This window comes from Rhineura floridana, chromosome 5 (assembly GCF_030035675.1).
Source record: "Rhineura floridana isolate rRhiFlo1 chromosome 5, rRhiFlo1.hap2, whole genome shotgun sequence".
Taxonomy (NCBI): Eukaryota; Metazoa; Chordata; class Lepidosauria; order Squamata; family Rhineuridae; genus Rhineura; species Rhineura floridana.
The window spans coordinates 23,524,695-23,543,925 of NC_084484.1; the positions used below are offsets into that span (position 1 = coordinate 23,524,695).

At 41.1% G+C, this 19,231-nt stretch overlaps 2 protein-coding genes across 3 annotated transcripts in view; one reads left to right on the forward strand and one right to left on the reverse strand.

Annotated features, from left to right (window-relative positions):
• The first annotated feature begins 298 nt into the window (after positions 1 to 298).
• Positions 299 to 18,025, forward strand: BORA (BORA aurora kinase A activator). 2 transcript variants are annotated; one of them, XM_061629977.1, is made up of 12 exons: positions 299 to 674; positions 1,710 to 1,880; positions 3,245 to 3,351; positions 3,553 to 3,598; positions 7,107 to 7,188; positions 9,051 to 9,116; positions 10,470 to 10,526; positions 11,505 to 11,725; positions 13,119 to 13,272; positions 13,688 to 14,262; positions 15,653 to 15,778; positions 16,645 to 18,025. In XM_061629977.1, the coding sequence occupies exons 2-12, from the start codon at positions 1,725 to 1,727 to the stop codon at positions 16,732 to 16,734; spliced, it is 1,680 nt and encodes a 559-aa protein (XP_061485961.1). In that variant the 5' UTR covers positions 299 to 674; positions 1,710 to 1,724; the 3' UTR covers positions 16,735 to 18,025. The 2 variants fall into 2 exon arrangements, with proteins under 2 accessions (XP_061485961.1, XP_061485962.1); XM_061629978.1 differs by having other exon boundaries at positions 16,756 to 18,024.
• Positions 15,131 to 19,231, reverse strand: part of DIS3 (DIS3 homolog, exosome endoribonuclease and 3'-5' exoribonuclease) — a 35,411-nt gene continuing 31,310 nt past the window's right edge. The window contains exon 21 of the mRNA XM_061629975.1: positions 15,131 to 18,513. Within this exon, the coding sequence (XP_061485959.1) occupies positions 18,427 to 18,513 (87 nt within the window). The 3' untranslated portion in view covers positions 15,131 to 18,426. The remainder of the gene's footprint in view (positions 18,514 to 19,231) is intronic.

A 19,231-nucleotide genomic window follows, 5' to 3' on the forward strand; every position in this document is an offset into this window, starting at 1 on the left:
GGCCTCAGTACCACGTTCAGTACGGCATTGAAGCGGTTCCTGCGATAATGTTAGGCAGAGATGCCTCCATCCATAGACAGACGGATACAGAACTGCACTCTTTTTGTTTATTCACAGCATAGATCTCTAAAACAATGGCTATTTTTATAATTCTATGGTTCACAGCGAATTTTCAATTTAGTACCGGAAGTTAAAGCTTTGCATCTACTACTTTTTCTTATCTCTATGATTTTTCTGTCTTTTCCGTAACTATATGAACTCTCCTCAGTACACAGCTATAGGAAGGCCGCATGCGCAAACTAGTAGGGTTCTGCGGCTTTTGTTCGTGTCTCCTTCGTTCTAAGCCCCGCCTCTTAGACCGGTTTTACCAATGAAAGTGCGATTTGTTTTGAATGAAGCCCCGCCCCGCCGTGCCCGAACCTCCCATCGCTATTAATTCCTTTTACTCTCACGAACCGGTAACAAGGAGATCGTTCAAATGTATATAAAAAAGCTCCCGCTCTGAGCCGTGATTGGCAGCGCCGGTTGAGATCGCTCGTGCTGATTGGCCAGCAAGGAACGAGGAGTTAAAGAGCTTGGGGGAACTTGGTAGAGGAAGCTGAAGGGTGACTCTGTATCTGAATGAACAGGGAGGTGTGGGATACGGGTCCAAAGGGTCATCGTGGGGGCTGCAGGTAAAATGTTTCTCGGGTTTTGAAAGAACTTCATCTTCCTGAACGGGGCTTTGTTTGATTGATGCTAATATGCGAAACTTGTATAGAATTTAATACACTTGTATTTATTATGCTGTTTTCCTGCCTAAGAACTCAATTTATAGCTTTTTTAAAAAAAGACTGGCTTGCCAGTTTTTGATTAAGGTGGTTTTTGAAACTAACGCTGCTATCATTAGTACTGTGACCCTGCCAGTTTTGTTTTTGAGATACTATTGCTACTGTAACTTCCCAATTATGATAGTGATTTCTGGCCCTTCTCTGTGTTATCTGGGAAGAAGTAGGCCAGTAGGCTGCAGTTACTTGAGAGTAAGCTCAACTAGATACAATGGTGCGTATCTGGGAATAAATGTACTTTGAAACAGGCCTTAGTTGCTACCAGTTTATGATAAAGGTTACAATTTCATGTACTGTATGGTTCACTTGGAAGAACCTTCCACTGAAGTCAGTGGTGTTTGATTCTAATTAAAAATGTCTAGGATCACACAGATTTTTACTGAACCCCTGTGGCATGGAATGGTGTGGCCTGTTAACTACCTATGGAATGTTGTAGAAAGACTAAATAAACACATATGGACATCCCAAGAATTTGTGTTGCCAACTTTTTTTCTTTTCTTGGCTTTGCTTCTGTGCCTTTAAATAGTAGCTGGATGCACACAAAACTTAACAGGTGAAGCTTTTTTTCATTGTGCTGGGAAATGTTTCACCTGCTCAATTTATGCTGGACCAGGAACCAGAAAACAGATAGTAGCACACTAGGTTCCATTCTCATCTGGGGCAATAGCAAAGCTTAATAAGCCTCACTAGTCACCAGTTCCAACTGTGAGAGGCTTTTTGAATGTATTCCCACACTCTCTGAAGCATGCAGAGGTTGCACACCACACCACTCAGTGTGGAGAGTGTTTCCTGAGGGTAGAAGGTTTGGAAACCACTGCTTTAAATCTTATGTGGTACTTTAAAGATGTCTTAATAGAAATAACTTCCTTGGTCACTTTCTAGGTACAGCTGACTGTTATGAGTGATGCAAATGAAGTTCAAATGCAGATTACACCAGAGACACCTGGAGAGCTCCCTGTTCAAAACCCGTTTGAAAGTCCAAGTGATTACAGCCATCTGCAGGATCAGATTGTGTCAAGTCCAACAGTGTTTAAATCCACAAAATCCACTGTGGTATGGATTCACCACATATTGTTGTGCATATTCTATTTATTTGAGTGCAGCTTTTCCAGGAGCCCTGTATGCGAATCTCATGCAACTGTTTTCAAAAGGCATGGGAGTTAGGTTTCCTATGGCATGCAAAGTTTCCAGATAACATGCTCTTGCATTTTTGGTATTGTTCACACCTTGCCAAGATTTTACAAATTTTTTGCAGCTCTTCTGAACTGCTGTTCTAAAGTAGAAATCAGTGAAAGAAGCCACTCAAGATAATGTACCTAAGATCATGGGAAGTTGCCTTACTGTGGTAGTTTGCACACAGCGCTAACCCATGGTATAATAATACATGCATCAGCTAAAACAGAGTGGAACCTTGAGCTTGTGCACTCTTCCTCCTTCTTCCGCATGTCCAGGAGAAGAACTTCTGCTGCATTTAATTTCTGTTTCTGTGAGTCCTGGCTTTCATATACAAACCAGTGATTGTGACTGAAAACAAGCTATCGTCAGTTTCAAAATAAGTCAGCTTCATAACCCATTTGAAAATGACTAGAGCTCATCTTAAGCCATGATCTCTGGTTAATAACCAACAGCACGCCAGGATTCACCTTCAAAATGTTGGAATGGGGCAGGTTATAAGTCCTGCCCCATACATTTGGGCCTCATTTTTAAATGGCTTATTAAAAGTGTTGTGGTACTTCAGGAAAAGAGAGGTGGCTTTTGGTATACATATAGTCTTAAACATCTTTCACTAATCCTGAAAATGAGGCCCTTTTGCACTTGATTGCAGCTCTGTAATGAAGGCCCTGTTGTGTGTCTTTCCCACTAAATACCAGCTGAAGGATAAACAGCCATGGTGAAAATGGCCCCTCTGCTTTTTTGATCTCTGACTTCAGCTTCTCACCTTATCCAATCAGACCTCTATGATCCATAGCCGGTCAGTTTGTTCCTTCAGTTCAGGGTCTTGGAGAAGATTTTTTTTTTTAATCCAAATATTTGCCAGCTCCACAGTTAGGTCAGAGGAACTAGGAGAAATGGACCTCAGATCGCCTGAGCTGAATGGAGGCTAGACAATGGTACTCTAGCATCTAAACTGAGCTCAGTCTAGAACATGCATGTTATTACATCGTTATATTAGAGGATAAGATTAGTAGTGTAGAACCAGCTGTCAAGGAAGCTAGCTCATCATTACTGATATTTTTTAGGGGAAATTCTAGTTAGCTTCTGACGAATCCCAGGTTTCCTTGGAACCAACTTAAAAATCACTGTAAGCGAATCGGTTGCGCTTCTAGATGTCTCTGTGGGTGTATGCTTGCTTCTCTTCTTAAAACAAAGAGGTTAATTGTTGCATATATCACAGTAGTGTTCTATTCCCCTTTTAGACGCCAGGAAAATTTAGATGGTCTATAGATGAACTTGCTTTAATAAACCCTGTGGAAATAGACTCTGAAGACATACGGCGTCAAGCATTGTATTTAAGCCAAGCAAGGTCAGTTGACTTCTACTGCACTCAGCAAATGGAACCGATTTTCTAATAAGTAAGAGTCCGCTTCTTTTATCCTGTTGAAAAGATGTAACAGCCTACACACCTTGCTATCCTATCCTAGTTCTTCTGTGTTGCAGAGTAGCTTTTTTTTACTTCAATAAACTAACAATGCTATTTTGCTTTGTTTTTATTCACACTTTATAGAACAGATAAAGAGATGGAAGAAAAAAGACAAAAAGCCATTGAAGAGGTAACTATCAGTACTGTAGTCACATGCGTTAGACATCTTAATGTTACACCGGGTATATTTTAACTTGTATTTATAGGTGTGCGATCCTAAGATATGGTGTTCAACACTTAAAGCAGGGGCAGGGAACCTATTTGGCTCCATGGGCCAGATCTCTATCAGGAAGTGCCTCACAACCAAATTTTACAGGTTGATGGGTCTGCCCACCTGTCAATCACATTAATTCAATGACTGACAAGTGGGTTGGGCCACCCACCCATCTACATCCCTTGTGCTTTGCTTTTAACAGTCTTATCTGGACAGGGAAAACCTTGCTTCAGTTGTCCATGCACTGGTAACCTCTAAACTAGACTACTGCAATGCACTCTACGTGGGGCTGCCTTTGAAGATGGTTTGGAAACTACAGCTTGTACAAAATGCGGCGGCCAGACTGTTAACAGGGACCAGGCGGTCTGAACATATAACACCGATTCTGGCTCGCTTGCACTGGCTGCCTATATGTTTCCGGGCCCAATTCAAGGTGCTGGTTTTAACTTATAAAGCCTTACACGGCCTGGGACCACAATACCTGATGGAACGTCTCTCCCGATATGAACCTACCCGTACGCTGCGCTCAACATCAAAGGCCCTCCTCCGGGTGTCTACTCAGAGAGAAGCCCGGAGGGTGACAACGAGAAAAAGGGCCTTTTCAGTGGTGGCCCCCGAACTATGGAATACCCTTCCTGATGAGGTATGCCTGGCGCCAACACTACTATCTTTTCGGCGTCAGGTAAAAACCTTCCTCTTCTCCCAGGCATTTTAAACATCTTAAACAGTTAAACATTAAATTATTTAATATGTTGACATTTTAATTATCTTAACGTTTTAACATCCTTACCAATTTCACATCTTAACATCTTTATATTTTAGTATTGAGTTTTGCAGTTAGTTATGTGTTTCATCATGTTTATATTTTTGTTTAATTAATACATTTTTAACTTGTGTTATATACTTGTGTTCTTACTTGTATTTCAGATGTTTATTTGTTGTGAACCGCCCAGAGAGCTTCGGCTATGGGGTGGTATAGAAATTTAATAAATAAATAAATAAATAAATAAAATAAAAGGAGGAGTGGGGAGAGAATTGCAAAAGCCTCTTCCAAGTCAGAGACTTAAAAGTAAAATGCAGGGAGACGTGGAAGAGACATTTAAAAGTCTCTCCCTCCTTCTCCTTGAAGTCCCCAATCTCAGGGGACTTAAAAGGAAAACATGGGGAGACTTGGAAAAGGCTTTAAGACAGCCCCCATATTCCAATTTGAGCAAATAGGAGTGCAGGAGCAGTCTTAAAGCCTTTGCAAAACCCTTTTTGAAGTAGATCGTGTGTGCAAACTGCTTCAAAGGGTGCTTTTGCACTGAGTTTCAATACCTGCTCAGCTGCAGAACGGGGATTAAATCCTGCTGCCTTGTCTGTGCAGTCTTGTTCCCTGCTGGCAACAGGATTGCACAGCCAAAGCAGGATGAAACTCTGTCCTGCTGCCCCTCAGTAGATGTCACCAGTGATTAATGCACAGCTGGATGTGGTTTGAGGAAAATGGCCTCGGGGCCAAATGGGACTCCTTGAAGAGCCATGATTGGCCTGGAGGCCAGAGGTTCCCCACCCCGACTTAATTCCTAGTCTGTATGAAGAGCTCATCACATAGTAAACCCCTACCAGGAATGCAGCAGTTCATTCTGCTGGGGTGTGCGGGGAAGAGATGGAGGTGGTATGTGATATATACGGCTGGTAAGGGCACTCGTTAATCTTCTAGCTTTGGAAGGTGTTTTTTGGTGGTGGTGGCAGTAGTAATAATAATTTCAATAATAGTAAATTATTATTTACAAAATTTATTAGTCACTTGCCACATAAGGAATCTCTAAGGGACTGAACAAAATTTTAAGAACATAAAGCATAATATACAATGAGAAAAAGAATGTTTCAATAAAATGAGAAAAAGAATGGTACAATAAAAGCCGTACAATAATCTATAAAACAGCAGAAATACTTTAGCAGGAGAACACTCCATCAACAGACAGCAAAGTCGTCATAATCTGTCAAATGCTTGGGAGAACAAGCTTAAAGGATGCTAATAGTGGCGTCAGGTGTACCTGACTCTGGAGGGCTTTCCCAAACGGAGAAGGCCCTCTCTTGTTGCCACCCTCTGAACCTCCCTCAAAGGAAGATCGAAGATGTAATCTTGCTATGTTTTTTTAAGTATGTCATTTTATTTTACTTGACTGTGTATTTTGTTTAATATATTGTTCACTGCTTTAGAGACCTTTAGTTTTAAATAAAATAATATTCTCCCATATTTAAAAGAGAGAGCTCCTGCACATAGAACATGCAGCCTGTCAGGGGAAAGGGCTCTAAACTTCTCTCCCTACCATAATTTTTCTTTACAAGCTTACCTGGGTTTTTTAGGGTTTGGTTTTTCTTCCTGTTGTCAAGGAACTTTCTAACACATAGCCCACCAAGTACTTGTTTCTAGGCAGACAGTAGCAACCGTTACACTTCATGTAAGACATGGTTTAGCACAAGTGTGGGGAACCTCTGGCCCTCTAGATGTTGCTGAACGACAAGTCCCATCAGCTCCAGCAAGCATGCCCAATGGCCACGAATGATGGGAGTTGTAGTTCAGCAACAATGGGAGGGCCAAAGATGTCCCACGCTGATTTAGCACAATGTGAATGTGCAGGAACTGGCCTCAGTGAATCTTGGGCTCACACACTGCTCTCCTGCTTCACAGCTGGCAGGAGGAATTTAGAATGTTTTGCTTAACTGCATGCCTTATCGTCCAGACCAACAAATTTGTTAATGTTAACTATGGCTAGTTTCAAAAAATCAACTTTGAGCCATAGTTACTAAAGCTGGCTTGATTAACTAACCACAGTTAAGGTGAATTACAGTTCCATGCCTGGACAACACAGGAAGCTGTACTTCAGTCACATCGACACTATATCTTTAAAGCGCCTTAAAGCAAAGGGATTTCCCCAAAGAATTCTGGTAACTATAGATAAAGCGTGCTGGAAATTGTCACTGTGAGGGCTCAGTGCAGTTCCTAGGATCCTTTTGGGGGAAGCCATGCGTTTTAAATGTAAGGTCACATTCACACCATACAAAAACAGAAGCTTCTGAATGTCTCTTGACTGTGAGGGAGGAGAAGAGGGGAAAGGGCAGCCTGAGGCTCATTCCTGCTCTTTCATGTCATGCTGCACCATGATTTAGCATGAAGTGTGAGTATGGCTGTTGTGGAAAAGTGTTGAAGAGCCCTTTGCTAGTATCCTAGCTGGAATGAGTGAGACAGTGGAGGAGGTCAGAGCTGATACTCCTGTTTAAAAATTTGTTACTGTCCAGGCTCCGTTTAAGTCTTATACAGAAAGATATCTTGTCTGTGTTTTTAAAAATATGACCATTCCTTGTCTTTCCTGTTAAGTTAATAATTGCCTGGAGTGGGTGCAATGTCATGGTATACATATTTCAACATTTGCCTTTTTAGTTTTTCACCAAAAGTATCATCGTTCCATCTCCTTGGCCTGATCACAGTGGGAAACAGGTTTCTCAATTTAATTCAACTCGATGTAAGTATTGTCTCTTTTATCAAAATTGAAAAGGTTCAGACTTCCAATACAGCCCTCTTAGATCAGTGGACCTTCTGTGGGCCACTTTGGCATTTGGGGGAGTGCCCACCTGTCAATGACCTGATGTCAGGTCATTGAAAGTTCACACTGGAACCACAACTGAAGATTGTTCCTTTGCAGCCCAGGCTTTTAAGCCAGGGGTGTGAAGAAATAATCAGCAACACTCTCTAAACATAACCTCCTGGTTCCTACTTGGCTGTATTTTGTTTGCAAAGAATCAGGAATGCACTTGGCATTTACCTGAACCTGACATCATATGTTTGTTATATTTATATGCCGCCCTGTGGCAGAACACCAGGTCAGAGTACAGTAACATAAAAACAGTACAAAAGCAATCATTCAAACAATTGTCTACTGAAAAACATTTTGAACAGCTGTATAGGCCTGTCAGCACAAAAAAGTCTTCAACGTATATGATGATGGGCCCAGGAAAGTTGGGTGTGGCTTGCTCCAAACAGCCTGGCAATGCAACCTCTGAGGCCTGGTGGGCCTAATTAGGCCCGGTGGGCCAGAGGTTCCCCATCCATGACTTAGGTCTTTGTACTTTTATATTTATCTTTCCTTGTTTTTTCTTGTCTGGCTCTACTGAAACAACTGGGTTTATCTGCCTGTCTGCCAAGCTGATTGATTTGTTGACTGTGCTGCAAGAAGTTGATTAAGATATGCCAGCATAATTCTTCATCTTTCTAGGTTTGACCAACAAATCCTATGTGGCATTTGGCTCAGTATTTTTGAAAGGCTGCATGTGTAAGATTATCTGTATCTTTTATATATGTGAATTCCTTTCTCCAAAGAACTCTGGGTAGCATACATGGGAATTGGCCCATTACATATTACAAAGTGATTGTGTGCAGATACATATAGGTTGGGAGAAAATGAAGGTCTGGAGTTCTTCAGAGACTTGGAAACTGTTTTGCGTGTGTATATAAAATGTTAAAATCAGCTGTGGGAGAGTCTGATCAGAACCTTAGTGGGTAAAGAGGGTGTGAGATTAATCCTTCTACTTGCTGTGTTCTGGTGAAAATCACTCAAACGCCCATGCTGTTTGCATTGGAAAGAAAGCCTTTACTGTACTGCTGCCTCTTAACATCACATCTAGGTTTGTCCTTGGACTGCTATAGTATTGATATTAACCATGACACAAGAACATGATACGTGACCTGGACAATGGAATTCTAATAAAACATATGAATTGTCCAAAACTCAGTCATGTCCTGCCAGGTAATATTTTCCTAGATAAAGAGACACAGAACAAGGCTTCTTCCTCTGTTTGAAGAAAGTACTGCAGGGCCAAGGGTGCTCTGACTATACCTGTGTACTAAGCCCCCTTAATGAAAGTACCTGAAGGCCTGATTACTCTTACAGATTTCCCTCTTCTTCAGAAAGACAGTACAAACCCGAGTGGCGTTTTGGAACTGCCATGTTGACTTGTTTGAAATTACTTTTGAGTAGCCAAACTTAATATAATGCAGGACGATTGAGTTGTATCCAACAAAGTTATCCTGTTACACTTTCACTTCCTCTCCCTGCCCTTCTGCCCCCAAATCTGATCAAGTTGGTTGTGGGAGCCCACAGGACAGATCTGCAGTGGGGCGGAAGTGAGGAGAGGGAGAAGTTTTGTTGCACAAGCCCTTGCGCTCACAGGATGACTTGGTTGGATACATTTTGCAACTTTGTTTTTTAACCATACACTTGTTCTCCCTGAACTCTTGGAATAGTGTTGGATATATTAAATTATTTTCCTTTATTGTGTCTGTGTTAATGTTACATTAGCTTTTAACTGAAAACTTCATACCTTGCAGGTATTGATCTAAGTAATGCTTCACCAGTTGGGAGAGACGTTGTTGTGCATCCTGGGAAAAACAATGGTTTGTATGAGACAAGATGAGAAGGGAAAACTTGTCCAGTAGAATATATTCTTAGTTGCAGCCTAGGAAAATGCTTTCAAAATGCTGAACTTATGTACCTAATCTTAAGAGTACATCTTCGTGAATTGGAATTGATGAAGACTTAATATTCATTTGAGTGCTCTCACAAAATTAATGAGATTCTAACAAGGTCCAAGTTCAGTCAACTACTGTTTCGTGCATGTATCTGTTCTCTTACTATGATGGTAAGGGTGAGTAGGAAGAGATGGGAAGCAAGAGCCACTGGGGAAAAGAGTTATTTATTTATTAGTAGGTGAGTTCTTGCATATTTTCCCTGTAGCCATCACTCTGTGGTTCTCAAATAGGTTTCATCCCCAATTTTGTGTAAAAGTTACTGTGTGGGTAAGGTGAGAAGAGATAAATTGGAACCAAGAGAAATACATAACTGCCTGCTGCGAATTCTGTAATGTCTACCATCTTAGAATATTTCCATTATTATTTAAGTTTCACTAAGGTCTAGTTTTCGCAAACAGTTCAACACAAAACTGTTGTTGGATTGAATTACATGTTTGCATGCTGCTTTAAGTAGATGATATCCTAATTTTCTGAATACAGGAAGGCTCTTTAATGAGGGAGTTAGCTAAAGATTCACACTAGGTTCTATTACAGGGGTTGCCAACATGGTGCCCTCCAGATGTTGTACATTACAACTCCCATTATCGCTGTTCACTGGCCCTGCTGGCTGTGGCTCATGGGAGCTGGAGCCTACAATATCTGGAGAGCACCTGCTCTGTGGCAATGCCCAGTCCATATAGACTTCCCATTGGCTGTATTCATATGTCATGATAAGCCATGCTTTACCATGATGGCAATGAGTTTAGGAGAGCGTCGGGCTTGTACTCCTCCCCTCTCCTCTTTCAGTGTGGCCACGAGCAGATCAGAATCTTTCCTTTCTGGTTTTGATTAACCACAGCTTGCCGTTTCATCCAAATCTGAGAAACTGCTTAATATTAACTGGTGTGTTTGGAAAAAGTTAACTTCAAACCATGGATTATAAAGCTGATGTGTTCCAAAAACTCAAAGTTAAGATTAACTATAGTTTAGGATTAGCCAAATAGCCATTAATAAAAAATGGAAGCAAAGGCTTTAATTTCCTCATGGCCGTGCTAAAGGTGGTGGTGGTGGGGAAGTATGCAAGGCCAAGGCTTGCCTAGATTAGCTTTCATCATGATAAATCATGGTTTGTCATTATGTCCACACATGGTTATTCTTAACTAATTATTATGATATGCTTTCTTTTTTCAAGCTTGATCCTGATGACTTTGCCCTAAACATTCTGTTTGTTCTTTGCAGCTGCTTGCCAGACAGTATTATCTCTGCCTGTAGATTTTGACATGGAAAAAATACTAGGTATGTAACTTGGAAAAATGCTCATCTAGATTCAATCTTTGTAGAAATGGCTACAATTGGAACTCAGTTTTATTCAGGTGATAGTGGTAATGATAATAGTATTATACCTTCCATTTCTGGTGTTCAGGCATGGATGCCACTGCTTATAGTAGCCCCCATGCACATGAGTGAGGTGTCAACAGACTTAGGAGGATCCCTTGGTGTGAAGAACTTAAAAAAATCTTTAGGAAAAAGAGTCCAGAGGAGCGGACCCTTTTATAACTCAGCATGAGGACTGAGCATGGTCAGTGGCCATGGGATGCTGAGTGACTGTGGGGGAGGGGAGACAGAAACCAGGTGAGGGAGAGTGGGATGGAGTATCATTAAAAAGGGCATGGCTGCCTGGCAGTAGCCCTGAACTAAAGCTCTCCATACTGCAATTCCTTATTTTCTGATCACAAATGTATATAATTTTCAACAACCCTTAAACACTCCATATCAATGATCCCCATGAACCTTGCACCCAACTGTGTAAGGTAGGTTAGTATTGTTATCCATGTAGCAGAGAGATAAGAGTTCTGAGGATGTGAGACTAGTACCACATAGCAAGATCATCACTGAAATGAGGGTTGAACTAGAGACTTGTGGCTCATGCCCTTAGCAACTCCACTCCATCAGCACTCATCTACCCTGTGCCGATTCTCATCTGTCTCTGTAGTGATGCTGCACTGCATAACATGGGGAGATGCATCTGGCTGTGACTTGGCTGCAATCCTCCATGCAGACAGCATGAATCCAGTTAAATCCCATGGGCCTAAACAGCACAGGATTGAAGTAATAATAGGTACTTGAAAGGACTGTGCTAAACCAGTTACTGGATTTTGCATTCATGTTCTATTAGATCCTCTTGTTGAGTGCTAGCTGTGTGAAGAATAGCGACTTGACTTGCATCTTTGTGGAAATGGATTCCTTGACACCTGTGATTATCATGTTCTTTAGGTGACTATTTTAAACCTGATGAATTAGCCGACCAGTCTCAGGAAAGCTTGAGTACTTCATCGTTGAGGAGAAAACTTTTTTTAGATGAGAATGGAAGCCTCTCATCTGAGAACTTCTCCCCGTCTCAAAGTCCGCACAGTATTCCAGCCTCCCTTGGGGTACTATGTTCAATAGACATCTCTCCAGTCCGCTGTAGGAGTCCTCTAAATACATCTAGCCCGGTAAGGAGCTTGCGCTTGGTACATGTGAACAACTTGTTGATACAGTTGCAGCAAGCCTATGAAACATACATCTAGGTCTGCTATCCCCAACCTGGTGCCCTCCAGATGTTTTAGAGTGCAGCTCCCAATCATCATGGCTGATCTACATGTGTAGATAACAGCTGGATTGGGTCCAGCTGTTATTCCAGTGACAGTCATTGGGCAGTTTATAGGGGAAAGCACAGTGACTGGTGGTGGTCTTCAACTGAACAATCTTTAGTGACCTGCTAGGCTGTCCTCTTTGCCATGCTTGAAGTTCATATTTGGGGGGAGGGGGAGAAATCATTGTGCTCTGTTAGGAATCCAGCAACATCTGGAGGGCCACACATTCCCCATCATCCTTACCCTAACTCCCATCAGTTCCAGCCATCATGGCCAATGGTCAGGGATGGTAGTCCAGCTACATCTGAAAAGCCCCAAGTTCCCTGTTCCTGATATAGACCATTATGTTTGTAACAGCAGCCAACCAGATGCTGCTTGGAAGAATACAAGCAGATAATGAAAGCAGTAGTATACACTACCACTGAACAAGAAAGCTCCATTTATCCAACAGCCTGTTGGAGAATGATTGGCCCTCCAGATGTTGTTGAACTCCAGCCAGCATGGCCAACAGTCAAGGATGATTAGCATTGTAGTCCAGCAACATCTGGAGGGCCACAAGGTCCCCAGCCCTGCATTAGGGGATTTAGTTTCTGCCTTGCTGAAGCAGTGTCCAGTGAAGGAGCCTGGAAGCATAGGTCCATACCCTGTCTGAGGGCTGTAAAATACTGCTCCAGTCTGAGCATCTTATCATATTCTATTCAGCAGTTTTCATTCAGAGTTCTACATTTGTCGTACACCATGAGGCAAAAAGTATTCCTCACAAACCATTGTTCAGTGAATATGGATAGCTTTCCTCCTTTGGAGTGCAGTGCTGGTTACAGAGAGCTGCCCATCCCATGTTACAATGTGTCAAGTGTGCAACTCACAGAAGCTTTTGTATGTTCAGTGCAATTCAGGGTGAACCCCCAAAAGATGCATCTCTGAAAGCTGAATCATTGTCTTTTTGTGATGAGAAGCCTTTTCAGCTATGCCATCTAAATCCTTTCACCATACGTACATGAACTGAACCATTCTTACCCCACTTCTTCCGACACACTTCAGAGGTGGAGGCCTTCCTTAAATCAAGCAAATGTGCACAATGTTGAGCTTAGACTTCAAACAGAAAGAGAGCTTTCCTTGGTTGCAAGAACTGACAGAGCTGACCTGTGGTCTCCCAATAATGAGTTTCACTTGCATCAGCCTAGAATGATGCACCTTAGGGGGTACTACTTTTGCTTAAACCTTATTTGGAACTTTTCTTGTATGTTGAAAGGGCCAGTTTTCCTCCAGCCCTATTCGGGGAGGTTCAAGGACCTGTAGTCTGGGAAGTCTACCCAGTCCTTCCTTTCCAGAGAGAAGTCCTGCCAATGTTCCTTCTCCGACTTTCTCTCCTATTGGTATTCAAATAAGAAAGACACCACTGTCAGGTATTTTGTGATTTATTTATTTAGGCTAGCTTATATTGATGATTTGATGGATTTATTGTATTTCTAGTTGATTGCTTTTAACTACTTTAGGGGCCTGTGGCCAAAAAAAAGAAAGATGCATAAATAAACTCTGACATATATGCACCATTTAATCTTTGAAGTGGGGCTAAGCCAAGACTATTTTGCCTAGTATAATGTTCTTCACGAGTGTCAAAAGGGCTCCCGTTTTATGGCTATATTTGATATTTGGTAGCCTAACAAGCCTGAAATGAACAATAAGGATTTTTTTTTCATGCACTTTGCATACCAAAGTACTTGTGGCCCATGTTTTTGGTAGGCTTCTTTAGGAACCTGCCATTTCGGAGTGGCTTGACTTATTCTCTGTTTCACTTCCCCCCCCTTCTCCCAAATGCAGAACAAAGGCAGTTTACTTTTCGCTCCCCAGACGTTCCTTCTGTTTCGAACACATGCCGACCAGCTCCAGGTGGGACCAGGAATACTTATACAGAACACTCCCCGTTAAAAAGTTGCTCTCCCATGAGACTTGTAGCATGCAGAGGAACCACACTTTATCAGACCTCCCTCATTCGTCTGCCTTCTACACCTGAAAGTTTCAGTGAGGAGCAGGAGGGGGCGAAGGCTTTGTCTGCAGAAGTGGCCTTGCCAGCAGAGTCGAAAGTCAATCTGCATCAATTGAATGGGGATGCTTTTGCACATAGTACCCATTTGGTGGTTGCCAGAGTGTCCATTTCACCTGACCTGTCTGAAGCCCACAAACAAAGGTTGCTGTTGCTCCATGACGCTGATAGTTTCAAGGAAAACCATACAGTGGATATGGTTGATCCAGAGATGTTGGATGTGAACTCGGTGAAGGGATTGGCTGAAAACTGTGGCATGCCAATGGCTGGCTTTAGTATTGAAGGGTCTTGCATGTGCATGTCACCTCTAGCTGAAAGCAGTGCCAGTCCCTGCGAGAGCAGTAGCATACAGGTAAGGCTACTGGGATCATTCCTTAATTATATCTTCATACATTGTGTCCCATGTTAGTCTCTCAAATGTACTGAGGGTGCCATCTTGAATATACACCTGGAGACCATGGCTAGGGGATGGGGAACCTGTGGTCTTCCAGATGTTAGACTCCTAACTTCCATCATCCCCAACCAGCATGGCCAGGGATGATGGGTGTTGTAATCCAGCAACATTTGAAGGGCCACACATTTTCCAACCCTAATCTACCAGCAGCTATTACCTGCCCTGGGTTCCTTCTGGAAGGGTGGGATATATATTATATAAACTCCCATGTTCAACAGCGGTATACCTTTGAAATAAGCTAGAGGGGGAGATCATTATTTTTCATGCTCCGCTTAAGATGCCTGGAGGCATCTGGCTGGCTGCTGGAAACAGAATGCTGGTCTGATTCAGCAAAGCAATCCTTGCTTTCTGTAATGCCTCTGGAGACTTGCTAGCAATTTTTTAAATGTGTTGTAGGATATATCCTATAGGAGAGCAGCACTCTTGTACCTGACATTGCTTGGGAATTCTAAGAAACCAAAAATTTGGTGGTTTTGAAAGGTTCAGTCTGCCTCTTGATTGAAAATAGCATCCATTTATATTGAAAGATAGAGGAAAATGTGCTGCTTGGTTTTTGAAACCATCATGCAGAATTTGGTTACAATATCTTAAAGAGTGTCCAAATGCATAGCATACAGCACTTTCCAAAATAATGACTTTATTTATTTATTAAATTTATATCCCCCCCCTTCTTCCTAGAAGGAGCTCAGGGTGGCAAACAAACACTAAAAACATTCTAAAACATCTTAAAAACAAAAGACTTTAAAACATCTTAAAACAAACATCTTTTTAAAAAGCTTTAAAAACTGCTAAAGTAATTCCATCACAGATACAGACTGGGATAAGGTCTCTACTTAAAAGGCTCATTGAAAGAGTAAGGTCTTCAGTAAGTGCCAAAAATATATCGGAGATGGTGCCTGTCCAATATTTAGGGAGAGGGAATTCCAGAGGCTAGGTGGCACAACACTTCCTATGTTGTGCAGAACAGACCTCCTGATAAGATGGTATCTGCAGGAGGCCCTCACCTGCAGAGCGTAGTGATCAACTGGATATATAAGGGGTAAGACAATCTTTACATAACGTGTATGTGTGTGTTAGTATACTTTAGGCATGATACAAATAATTGTTATCCACATATTTTAAAAATTAGACAGTCCCAGCCTACAGGTTTAGAATATAAAGACACAATGCAAAAAAGTATTTGCTGGGCTTCCCTTCCCACCGCATACTGCTGTTTCTCTTGCTTCTTGCTGTTTTCTTAGAATCTCATCAATATCACATTTCATATCCCATTATTTCTTTTTGCCAGGTGGATAGTGGTTACAGCACTCAGACTTGTAGTAGCAGTCTTATGGATACAGTTGGAGCTGAGACCAGTTGCAGAGAGAATGATACACGCATTTATGAGAAGAAATCTCTGGTTTTCAAAACAAAGGTAAGATAGGCAAGTCTGTGTAAACATAAGATTATTGGGCATACTATCAATTTTTTTGGGATATCTTTTTAAGGCTTCTAGACCTTACGGCTGCGAAGACATACTTCAACATGTGTATGTAGGGCCTCTGAAAATCTCTGGCTGATGGTAGAGAGATCCTACGCATGTGTACTCAAGAAGTCCTATAAAGTATGAGAACTTGCTCCCAAGGGAATATAGGATTGCAGTCTAAGTAGCTGGGGATAGGGCTTCAATAACCTGGATAGCACTTTTCTTTCACTGTGACTGGGTTATGCAGAATTTGCTTATTTTAGAAAGGTCTTAGCATTTCTTGCTGTAGAACTTTTGTTGTTGCATGGAGCATGCAGAGCCTTGGAGGTGAGGGTGCAGATGGAGAGAAAATGTCTGCCCAGATCTCATGCCAGCTGCTCGCAAAATGGATTAAGAAAATGGTGTTGAAATCATAACTGCTTTTTCATGATTGTCCACTAGGGTTAGTAAAATTGTAAATGTTGCTTGGATTGATTTAAATTCTACAGCCCTGACTTACTAACTTTTCTGTTCATTCCGCCTACATTTGTATAGTCATAGAATTTTTTACTTCACATTCATTTCAATCAAAAATATAAAAGCTGCTGTTCTCCAGGTGGTTCTGAAATAGCCCTGATATTCTTCCATACTTTCTATGATGCTAAGCTCCATTCTGGGGGGGCTGGGTTGGGCTTTTGGTTGCTATGGTCTTATATGGTAACCTCTAGGAACGGGAGTGGCCAGAACAGCTGCTGCTTTAAATTTTACATAGTGTAAATTTAATTGTGGCTTCCTAAACCAATCTTAACTGTGTGTTCTCTCTCATCACCCTCTAGCAAGGAAAAACCATTCCTAAATATTGGACTGAAAGCGAGCCCGCTAGTCAATCCAGCTGCAATCTTATAGAAATGCCCTTGTCAAAGTGATTTGCACATCTCTTTATACAGCTTCTGTGGAGCAACTGTTCACAATGGAGCTGAAGTGGTGTTCTCGAGATGCATGGAAGACTAGACTGGCACAATTGCTTTCCACCATCAAGATGACTAAGCAAATAATGTGAAAACTACCCATCTGATAGCTTACAGCCTGATCATCAACCCCCTAGTACCTGGGGAGCAGGCAGGACTGCTGAGATGCTGCTTGTGAGAACTGATGCTGTTTTGTGGGGGTGTTCACACGGCTACCATGACTTGCACAAAATACCCATGATTCCCAGGTGGAGATTTAGTTCTTGTAAAAGGCACTTCAAATACCACATGCCTAAAGTTGGTTCCCTATCCTCCAAGATATGCACACGGCTGCTATGTCTGAACTATACAACAACAAAAATGACAGCACCAATAGGAAGAACTTGCTTATGTTGTTTTCTGTGAAAATAAATAGTGGTAGTTATAGGTAACAATTGGCGTTTTCTTCTTATGCAAAGAATCATATCTGTGAAACAGTGCATTATTTTCTAATAGTGCTTTTTCCTTTTTTATCACACATACAGAAATTGATTTCTTAAACAAAACTATGCTTTGTTTATAACTACATATCCCACATTTAAATATATATATGTGAACACTGATTGCATATTTTAATTTTTTTCAATATTGGAATGAAACAATGTTAATCAAATGTAATAAAGGCTGAAAGTTGTATCTCTAATGACTCAAGTGAGCAGTGGGGGTGGGGAGAGTGATCTATTTGCTGGCAATGGCAAGAAATTGACTGCAGAAGGATTTATTTAAACGCTTTTCCACTTGTGATATGAGCCACCCATCTGTGTAGACTACACAATCTAGAGTCAAGTTTACCGTCTCTGATAGTACAGCTTTAACACTAAACACACTGGTGGTTCCTTATTCTATCATGTTAAATATTTATTGCACCTATAGCACAGAAGTAAACCTATTCTGGACAGACCTCTACAGTTTCCCAGCTAAAGAAAATACCAATGTGTATGCAATTCAGAAGCCGTATTTAAACTATAGACCATCCAGCAGTCTAGCAAACAGCCACCTCTTTGGCTGCTATAGCAGGATATCCAGAAAATAGTTTCTCCAGCATATATATTACACTCACTGAAGTCTGGAAAACATGAAACAAGTACTGTGGAAAAAACCTTGTTATTTCCTCTTTACTTTTGTTCTACATGAATAGTTTTAGTCAATTTCACTGTTCTAAGATAGTCATGTCTGTAGTACCACAATTTGCCATTTTTTTTAAAGAGGGGAAAGATAGGCAAAGAATTGACAGACATATGGAATAAGAAAATCGGAAGTCTGTTCTGCATTACAACTTGAAGCTAAGTGGATCAACATATCAAACATCAGCAATATCAGAACAAGTATAGATAACTGCATTAGAAAAACATTCCAGATTCAAGATATTCTGTACTTCCCTGCCACTGTAGACACATCTAGAGATTATCAGAAGCTTAGCTTGTAAGTGGGCCTTTAAATATAATACATGAACAGGAATAGATAAAAAGTACATCAAAAATAAAAATATTTAAACAGTGCTACATTTTAACAAAGTTATAAAAAAGTAATCTATAAAAGTATTAAAATGTCATCACATCTGTCTTAAACATCAAATATGAAATAACAATTTATTCATTTGTTAAAATGAAGCTATTTCCCAAGTTTTTTCTTCTTTGTCTGTGGTTCATTGTTACTGCTTAGTTGCATAGCCTGGCTGGGAATGCCACAGCCTTGTACCTGACAAAAAAAGAACAATACTGAACAGCTTGTACAAAAAAAAAGTAGGGTTTTAAGTTTTTATAATTTGTCAACCCACTTTAAAACATGTACATTTCAAAATTCCAAATGGTGGTGTTCTTCCAGAAACCTCAAGAGCCAGTATGGCATAGTGGTTAGAGTGTTAGACTACAACCTGGGAGACCAGGGTTTGAATCCCCACACAGCCATGAAGCTCACTGGGTGACTTTGGGCCAGGCACTGCCTCTCAGCCTCAGAGGAAGGCAATGGTAAACCCCCTCTGAATACCGCTTACCATGAAAACACTATTCATAGGGTCGCCTAGGCTCCTTCCACAAAACTGAGAATCCTCACATTGCCCTAGCAATGTCAGAAGGGAGCCCTAATGGAATTGGAAAAAACAGCTCAACCTTCAGTCAAACACAGTATGGGTAACTGTAGGGGTGGCCAAATACTTAAGGTTCTACAAAACATGAACTACAACTTGTTTTTCTATATAGAGCAGAATTATTCCCAATGAAAATTGATAGCTGGAAAGAATGGAACTTTAGAACCTCTTAATTAAAAATAAAAGCTGGCACAATCACAAGTAAAAGTTGCTTAATCATTATTAAATTTAAATTATTAATTTTTTCCAAAATAATTAAACCACTCATGCCTCTTCCCTACCTCAAGAGAAATAACCCAGTCTTTAAATTAGGTAATGCCCCCCATACCA